Source organism: Muscardinus avellanarius, assembly GCF_963383645.1.
Source record: "Muscardinus avellanarius genome assembly, chromosome: 3".
NCBI lineage: Eukaryota > Metazoa > Chordata > Mammalia > Rodentia > Gliridae > Muscardinus > Muscardinus avellanarius.
Window position 1 is genome coordinate 46,162,136 of NC_137788.1, and position 9,622 is coordinate 46,171,757.

Genomic DNA, 9,622 nt, shown 5'->3' on the forward strand with positions numbered 1-9,622 from the left:
TCTGTTCAATTAAATAGCTAATGTAGGTTGACAGAGGATGCACTGGCCACCAAATTTATAAAGCAAACACAATTTTGAATTATTGTCTTTAGAAAGGTGACAATGCAGACGCTCCGCGGTCGGGGTCCTGCTGTGTAGAGACGGTTCAAGATGGCCTGGGTCTGGACTGCGCCACAGCCTCTCGGAAGAGGCGGGTCCTCGGAGCCTCTCTAGTGTTGGTGTTGTGGCCCCAGGCAGCTAGGCGGCAGCGGGGAACTGAAACACTGGATGGACTCTTCCTGGGACAGTTGGCTAATTTGCAGCAGCTGGAAAATGTTCCTCATTAACATCTCTCTGTCAGCGTAGTGGTGACATTTCATTGTGGTGGCAGGGACTCAGCTCCGAATTCTGTATAGAAAAAGCACGTGGATTCAAGTCTTTCAATGGCTTCAAGACAACCTGAAGTGCCTGCTCTTGGGCCTAATGGGCCTCTAGGCAAGATGTCCCTACCCATCGGGATGTGCCGCCGGGCATTCAGCTATGATGATGCCCTCGAGGACACTGCGCCCATGACTCCTCCTCCATCCGACATGGGCAGCATCCCCTGGAAGCCAGTGATTCCAGAGCGCAAGTATCAGCACCTCGCCAAGGCGGAGGAAGCAGAGGCCAGTGTATCCCCTGCTGCCATGACCCGGTCAGCGGTCACTGACAGTGCGGACAAGGTCCCGGTGGTGAAGGCTAAAGCTACCCATGTCATCATGAATTCTCTGATCACAAAACAGACCCAGGACAGCATTCATCGTTTTGAGCAACAAGCAGGGCTGAGAGATGCTGGCTACACACCTCATAAGGGCCTTACCACCGAGGAGACCAAGTACCTCCGAGTGGCAGAAGCACTCCACAAACTAAAGCTACAGAGTGGAGAGACATCAAGAGAAGAGAAGCAGCCTGCATCAGCCCAGTCTACCCCGGACAGTAGCCCTCACTCTTCCCCGAAGCAGAGGTCCAGAGGCTGGTTCAGTTGTGGTTCCTCTACAGCCTTACCTGACCCAAATCTTGGCACCATGGATCCTGGAAGTGGGGATAAGGATAGAAACTCATCAGATAAGTGGAGCCTCTTTGGACCAAGACCCCTTCAGAAGTCTGATTCTGGAGGTTTTGCCATCCAGGCCTACAAAGGAGCCCAGAAGCCCTCTCCCATGGAGCTGATCCGTGCGCAGGCCACCAGGATGGCTGAAGATCCAGCAACTTTCAAACCTCCCAAGATGGATGTCCCAGTGACAGAAGGGAAGAAACTACCGCCACGGACCCATAATCTCAAACCCCGAGACTTGAATGTGCTCACGCCCACTGGCTTCTAGAGGGCTTTCTATCTCTGGGATTCTGGATGAAGGGTTTCTTGCACCTCACTCCCCCTTGACTTTGGCTCTGACATAGGAATAATATATTTAAAAAGTCTATGAGGCTAGTGCTAGATACAAACGATTTTGATCATTAGTGCAAAGCTTGTCTTTATTTTAAAGTCACACTAAAACTGTGTGAGCCATTGACATGTCTTGGCGTAGAGATGCCTGCTGACAAGTGTGAGTGACTGTGCTTGTGCTGTGTTCCAGCTCTGTCGGGAGAACCTAGGACATGGGATCTAAGCAGAGTCAACAGCTAGACTTAGTGGGACTCCCATCTTTCTAGGCTGAAACTGGAGTCTTTTAGTTTTTTGCTCAACCCAGTGGAGCGCTCTGTCCTGCAGCCAGTTTGTTGGAAGAATGCTTCTCTTCTTATCACAGAACAAATACTAGTCATGCATATCCCTTCTTGCACTTTAAAGTGAGATTAGTTTAACTCTGATTTGGTTGAAAATTTCCTTAGGGAAAAAAATTGAGCGTACTGATTTGATACTTATAAGTGGATATTAAGCTTTTATTTTTTTTGGCAGTGCAGTGCTAGGGATCAAACTTGGGGTCTTATACGCCAGGCAAATGCACCACTGAGCTACACCCCCAGCTTTTTTTAGAGTTAAGAAAATGTTAAACTTTCTTAGAGTTAAAGGAGATGGTATTACATTTAATTACAGATTTGAGGTGCATGTGAAATTAGTGTCATCTTATTTTGATCTGTGTAGGGTCAGGGCCTGAAACTTTTTTTGAGTGGAGGTGAAGGAGTTAAAAATTTCTATCACAAAAGCTTATTTCACCAAAATGAATCTCATACCATTATACAACTTAACATTTCACTGAGGAAGAGTAGAGGAACTGCCTTTTATTTCTTGTCACTGTACATGTTGCTTGTCTCAGAACACTTGTTTTTGTTTGGGGTAGTAGTGTGTTTACATATGGAGCTGATCTGTTCATAGAGAAGCCCTCAAATCTAAAATTGTCAAAACAACTAATTTATTTGTCTTCTGTTATGATCTCTTGTTTTGATAATAAAATTCCTGACCACTGGGGGTGGGGGAAAGAAAGGTGGCAATGTTAGCCGAGTGTGCTGGTTTATGCCTGTAATCCTAGTACTTGGGGGGCTGAAACAGGAGGCTCACAGATATAAGGTCAGCCTCAACAACTTAGTGAAACTCTCAGCAACTCAGAAAGACCCTATTTCAAAACAAAAAATAAGAATAGCTAGGGGAGAGCCAGGCATGGTGGCACACACCTGAAATCCTAATACTTGAGATTCTTAGACAAGAGAATCTCAGGTTTGAGGGCAGTCTCAGCAAATAGTGAGACTCTTATCAACCTAGCTAGACTGTGTTTCCAAATAAAAATAAAATATGGCTGGGGGTAATTTGGGGATAGAATGACCCGGAGTTCAACCACCAATGCCAAAACAAAAACAAAAAACATGGGTATGTGCACTTTTATTCCCCTTCCCGCAGATGTTGTCAGAGGGGCTGGTCGCTGCCTTGAATAATCCCTTCCACCCAGCCAGCAGGTGCAGTTTCCCCAGCAGCCTGTTGCAGTGCACCACTGCCTTGGAAGCTTAGGGACTGGTTCAAGGACCCTCACCAAGCCAGGGGAGGCGTCACCTCCTAAAATAAGTTCAAGGGTTTCAGGTGGGGCTCCCCTGCCAACTTGCTTCTGATTCCCATGGGTTTCTAGCCTGCAATGGACTGTTCATTTTGCATTGGGAAATAAAGGCCAGATCCCTCGTCGGGTATAGCAGCACAGGCCTGTAATCTCAGTACTTGGAAGGCAGATACAGGAGGATTGCAGGTTTCAGGTGAGCCTCAGGAATTTAGTGAGACTCTATTTCACAAAATTAAAAAGAAACTGAGCGTGGTGGCACACGCTTGTAATCCCAGCATATGGGAGGCTGAGACCAGAGGATCACGGTTGCCTCAGCTACTTAGGCTCTCCGCAACTCAGTGAGACCTTGTTTCAAAATAAAGAATTAAAAAAAAAATAGGGCAGGGGGTGTAGCTCGGAGGTCGAAAGCCCCTGGGGCTCCATCCCCAGACCTGCAAAAAATAAATAAATAAATAAATAAATAAATAAATAAATAAAAAGAAAAAGGAAAAGGGCCAGGGTTGTAGCATAGCTCAGAGGTAGAATAACCCATGGTTCAATTTCCAGTACTCTGCTCCTCCGCATACACAAGATGACAGAGTCGAGGAAGGCCAGAGGCTGCAGGAGACCAGCTGGTCCAGGAATAACAAATGGTTACCAGGTATGAGATAACTCTCCACTCTTACTCCCATGGCAGACATCATTAATCAATCACAGTCCCAACCTCAGAATCCTTTTTAACCTGTCTCCTCCAAAGTATCAAAGGCAGTTGGATGCAAGATGAAATCTAGTTAGTGTTCTCCACACATCCCCACGCCCCTCAGCTCTTTCTGTTTCGGGACCTATCAGCCTGGCTCACAATGCCACGCCTACACACCAGGACACACACCAGTTCCCTCCTGTCTCAGCCTCCCAAGTACTGGGATTACAAGCGTGCACCCCCACGCTGGCTCCATTAGACTTCCTGACTTCCACCAGCAGCTCACCAGTATGGGGAGGGGCACTCTTGCCCTCTCAGGTGTCCCCTTTTAAAGCAGGGAGGATGACTGGCAGGTCAGGGAGTGTAGAGTTCTAGCAGCAGCTCTAAGCGGCAGCCTCTTGCAGGTGAGAGTAGACTGGAGAGAATAGACACAGGGCTGCTGGGTCCACCGGGTCCTCGAGGAGGCCCACAACCTCTGGATGGCTTTGTTTATAGAAGGGGGAACTCAAGTGGGGAGGATGAGGGGACTTGCCCAAAGCATATGGTGGCCCCAGCCCAAAAAGTGCTCCATCCTCAGAGCAGGTGGGCAGCCTTGATGGCAGCTAGCTTCGCTTTCACCCTCGCAGGGGGTGATGCCTGGGTGGCCAGCCCCAACTGCTGCAGCCATGCTCCTGTTCAGAAACTGAGCGTGGGCCCATGTGTTCTCTATCTGTCAGGGGGAACCTCCCGCAGGGCCTTCAGTGCTTGTTCTTGTCCTTGTGGGAGGCAATTACTGAGATGGTTACGGTGTGGAGAAGAAAGGACTTGGGTTGCATCCTACAACCTCTGCTTCCACCCTGCTGGCCTCCCTGGGCCTCAACTGGGCCAACCCCTAGCAAGAGCACAAGCTTGGAGCAAAGAGCCCAAACAGTCCTGCCACTAGCTGTGTGACCCAGGAGAAGTCACTTGCCCTCAGGAGCCTCAGCTTTCTCATCGACCTCTCTAAACGTCTTTTCTACTTATTTCTCAAGCAAGTGGTACCCCACCAGGTGGTTCTCTCTATCCTCCCCTCCTGCCCAGCACCAGGCCGAGCTCACTCTCATTTGCCCCAGTGCTGCCCCACCTGTGCCCCTGCCCCAGCCTGCCCCTTGGAAAGAAGTTTCAAAAAAATTTAAGAAGCCTGTAATCCCAGTACTTGGGAGGCTGAGAGGAGGATCACAGGTTCCAAGCCAGCCTCAGCAAATTCGTGACTCTCAGAAACTTGGTAAGACCGTGTTTCCAAATAAAAAATAGAAAATGGGCTAAGGGTATAGCCTGGAGGTAGAATGCCCACCCCTAACTTCAATTCCCAGTTCCGCAAAAACAAACAAACGAAACAACAACAAAACCCACTACCTCGACAGCCAGGTATGGTGGTGCACACCTGTGACCTCAGTACTTGGGAGGCTGAGACAGGAAGATTGCAGGTTCAGGGACAGCCTCAGCATCAACCTCAGCAAAAGCAAAAATTAAAATAGGGCTGGAGGTGTAGCTCCGAGGTAAAATGCTCCTAGGTTCCATCCCCAACACACACACACACACACACACACACACACACACACACAACAAAACAAAACAAAACAAAAAAACACTACATTGGCCATATAGATGTCATTCCTGGTTAATTGTATTTTCATATATGTTTCCCATTTAACAATGAGTGGTTTGCTTTCTTCTTACTGGCATATTCTCTTTTGAGGAGTGAGGGGAAGTACCACAGTTTATTGGGGCAATCAGAGCCTCACATGACCGTGGCCTCTGCCCACAGCCATGGCCCAGAGGCAGGGTACAATCTTCTGATGGCTTAGATGCAGCTGGGTCCCTTTCTTCTGGTGGCCGAGGAGGAGGTGCCGGGTGGGCTGCAGGCCTGGAGAGGGCAGTGAGCAGGTGCGTCCTGGAAGAGCTGGGCTGTGGGGCTCCTCTGTCCCCACCCCAGGGCTGCAGTATCAGCAGCTGTTTTGGTGCCTTCATTGGGGGTCTTGAGGAACAAGTCATTTGCAGCCATTTAAACCATATAGAAGTTGAGCACCAGGCCTGGTTTGTAGATGTAGAAATATTTATCCAAGACCTCCTCAAAGTTGTGTTTGGCCTGGAGAGGGGCCAGATGGCTGTCACGGATGTCACACTAATGCAGAAAGGAGGCCAGCATAGCATTAGGAGACAACTGGAAAATTCCTGAACACGGCAACCCTGACTGGCCCTCAGTAGCCCCGGCACTGAGACACCTGGGCGGCTCCCCGGCTACGCTTCATTTGAGTAATTGCCTACAGGGGTCACACATCTGTCTCCCAGTCTGTAGCTTGTCACTTGCTTAGGGTGACTTCAGGCCCAACGTGGTGGCAACCACTTGTAATCCCAGTACTTGGGAGGCTAACACAGGAGGATCACAAGTTTGAAGCCAGTCTCATCAACTTAGTGAAGCCCTCTACAACTCAGTGAGAACCTGTTTCCAAATAAAACATAAAATAAGGCTGGAGGTGTAGCTCAGAGGTAGAACACTCCTGGGTGTAATCCCCAGCAAAACCCACGCGTGTGTGCACCCCCTCCCACGAGTAAATAAATAAAGAAGAAGAAGAAAGAAAGAGTTTACGAGGCAGTGAGTGAGCCTTGGAGGGTGGAATGTTGTTTCTGGGTGCCCTGATTTGTTTCTAGTTACAGAGATGTTGGAAAGGGCTGGGACTTCAGCACAGTGCTGAGTGGGCACCACAGTCAGATGGACCCAGAGCCCCGAGAGAGCTGTGTCTCCTGTCTCCACACTTATCACTCCTCCCAATGTCTTCTGGGATTCCTGGCTGGCCACTTGTCCTAAGACTGTTTCCTCCACTGTAAAATGGAGATATTGAGCCAGGCGTGGTGACATACATTTGTAACCTCAGTATTTGGGAGGCTGAAGCAGAAGGATCGCAGGTTTGAGGACAGCCTCAGCAACCTAATAAGATCCTGTTTCCAAATTAAACAAACAAACAAACAAACAAACAACAACAACAACACCAGCCAGGTATAGTGGCGCACACTTGTAATCTCAGCATTTGGGAGGCTGAGATAGGAGGATCACGGTTCATGGACAGCCTCAGCTACTTAGTGAGACCCTGTTTCAAAATAAAGAATAAAAATATAGGGCTGGCGGTATAGCTTGGAGGTAGAATGTTCCTGGGTTCCATCCTCAGTACCCCCTACACACAAACACACACACACACACAATAGGGCTGGGAGTGGAGCTCAGAGGTAGAATACCTCTGGATTCAATACTCTGTAACCAAAAAAAAAAAAAAAAAAAAAAACAAAAAAAAGAGACATTAAATTCCACCCTGCTTTCCTAGAGGATGCTATAAGGATCCATTTATGCAGCTGTGTGAGACTTAGAAAAGGTTTTGCAAATGTCATGGGGAATCAGCAAAGAAACTCCACTGTGAATCGTGTAAGTAGGCACTTTCCCAAGGTAGCATTAAAAGATTGTTTAATGCAGATGATGCAAATTCTACTAAGGTGTATACAGTTAAGCACTGTGGAATTGACACGGACTTGGAGCTCCTTAAAGGTGGTGTGATGGTACACACCAAAGGTGACATTATCAAAAGCTTTTGTTGAAGATTGTCATTTCCAATAGTTGCAATTTCTTTTTACTCAAGTTCTCAATTATTACTTTCTAAAACTGCAAAACCAACTCAAATATAAAATGCATAAAAGAGGTAGTAAGATTAACCTAAATAATTTAGAATTGAGTAAGCAAACAAAAATAACTTACTTTTTTTTTTTTTTTTTTTTTTTGGTGGTACTGGGGTTTCTGGAAACCCTTCTACCTCCGGGCTGCACTCCCAGACCTATTTTATATATGTTTTTTTCATTTGGAAACAGGGTCTCTTAAACCAGCAAGGCTGGCTTCGAACCTGTGGCCCTCCTGTCTCTGCCTCCCAAGCGCGGAGATTACAAGCGTGCGCCACCACGCCCAGCAAACTTTTTATTTTTGCAGTAAAGCTTTTTATATGCTTTTATTGGTGCATCATAGAATAATTTACTTTTAAAACAACAAAGTAAAATTGGACAACCTCTAAATTAGTGGTTTGTTAAACTTTGAAATTAGCTGGCGTGTAGCCGGGTGTGGTGGTGCACACTTGTAATCCCCGCGCTTGGGAGGCTGAGACAGGAGGATCGTGCAGGTTCAAAGCCAGCCTCAGCTGGCTTAAGAAACCCTGTTTCCAAATAAAAATATAAAATAGGTCTGGGAGTGTAGCCAGGAGGTAGAAGCCCCCTGGGTTCCATCCCCAGTACCACCAAAAAAAAGAAAAAAAGAAAGAAAGAAAGAAAGAAAGAAAGAAAGAAAGAAAGAAAGAAAGAAAGAAAGAAAGAAAGAAAATTAGCCGGCGGTGGCGCGCACTTGTAATCCCAGCATTCAGGAAGCTGAGACCCAAGGATCACGGTTCACAGACAGCCTCAGCTACGTAGTGAGGCCCTCCACAACTTAGTGAGACCCTGTTTCAAAATAAAATATAGGGCAGGGGGTGTAGCTCAGAGGTAGAAAGTCCCTGGGTTCCATCCCCAGACCCAATATATATATGTATTTATTCTTTGTATATATACAAAGAATAAAAAACAGGGCTGGGGTGTAGCTCGGATGTAGAATGCCCCTGGGTTCCATCCTCAGTACTGCAAAAAAAAAAAAAAAAAAAAAAAAAAAAACCTTTGAAATTATGTACATTTTAGAACTTCTGCTTGATTTATTGTGTTAGTGAAGAAGTTCATATATGAGTGGATCATAAACTTTTGAAAATACTTTAATATTTGCATGTTTTGTAGGGGCATTCTATCTTGGAGCTACACCCTCCAGCTTTTTTATTTTTTTTCGGTGGTAGAAGGGGTAGAACCTGGAGGCTTTCTACCTCCGGGCTATACTCCAAGACCTATTTTTTTTAACATATTTTATTTGGAAACAGGATCTCACTAAGTTGCTGAGAGTCTCATTAAGTAGCTGAGGCTGGCTTTGAACCTGCGCGATCCTCCTGTCTCAGCCTCCCAAGCGCTGGGATTACAAGCGCGCGCCACCGCACTCTGCATTTTGTTTTGTTTTGTTCTGAAATAGGATTTCACTAGCTTGCTTAGAGTCTCCCCATGTTGCTGAGACTGTCCTCGAACCTGTGATCCTCCTGTCTCAGCCTTCCAAGTACTGGGATTACAGGCATGCACACCTACACCTGGCTAATAATTGTGTTTTAATATATTTCCTTTACAATCCTTCACATTTATGTATTTGAAGGCATTCTGAGAAGGGGTCTATAGACTTACATGGATCACTGAAAAGGCCACCAATGGCACAAATAAATTTAGAATCACGGTTCCACATCATGTCAATAAGATAGCCAGACTCAGAAGATCAAGGGCTGTATTTTTTTTTCTCATATGTGGAAGCTGGGGGTGAGGGGAAAGAAAAGAAAAGGACTTCATGAAAACTAGTAGAGATCCGTATAGCAGGGACAAGGCCGGGGCAAGGAAGGGAGGAGAGAAAGATAGAGGTGGTATTGAGAAGGACACAAGCCAAATAATGTTATGTAAATGTATGCATGTATCACTATGAATCTTAAAATCACTTACAATTATAGTGCACCAATACAAAATTAAAAAGAATCCCTGTCCTAAACAAATAAATGATTAACATCACAGGAAGAGAGGAGTTAATAGTGAAATGCTGACTTCAACAATTACAAACTTCAGAAAAGGCACAGAGACTGTGCTCCAGAACTTCATTACTGCAAGGAGTCAGGCTGGCACTGTGTGCACCGTCTAGCTTCCCGCTGGAGGCCGTCCCCAAATCGCAATCCCCGCCCCAAACTGTGGTCTAGAACAGGAGTCAAGGAAGGAGATTAAAAAGCTGACTGGGCCGGGCGTGGTGGCGCACGCTTGTAATCCCTGCGCTTGGGAGGCAGAGACAGGA

The 9,622-nt window shown here is 46.6% G+C and overlaps 1 protein-coding gene across 1 annotated transcript; it reads left to right on the top strand.

The window, feature by feature from the left end:
• Positions 1–422: 422 nt before the first annotated feature.
• LOC308260487 (putative monooxygenase p33MONOX) lies at positions 423–1,340 on the top strand (the record flags this gene model as incomplete). Its single annotated transcript, XM_080691836.1, has 1 exon — positions 423–1,340. The coding sequence occupies one exon, from the start codon at positions 423–425 to the stop codon at positions 1,338–1,340; it is 918 nt and encodes a 305-aa protein (XP_080547962.1).
• Positions 1,341–9,622: the final 8,282 nt, after the last annotated feature.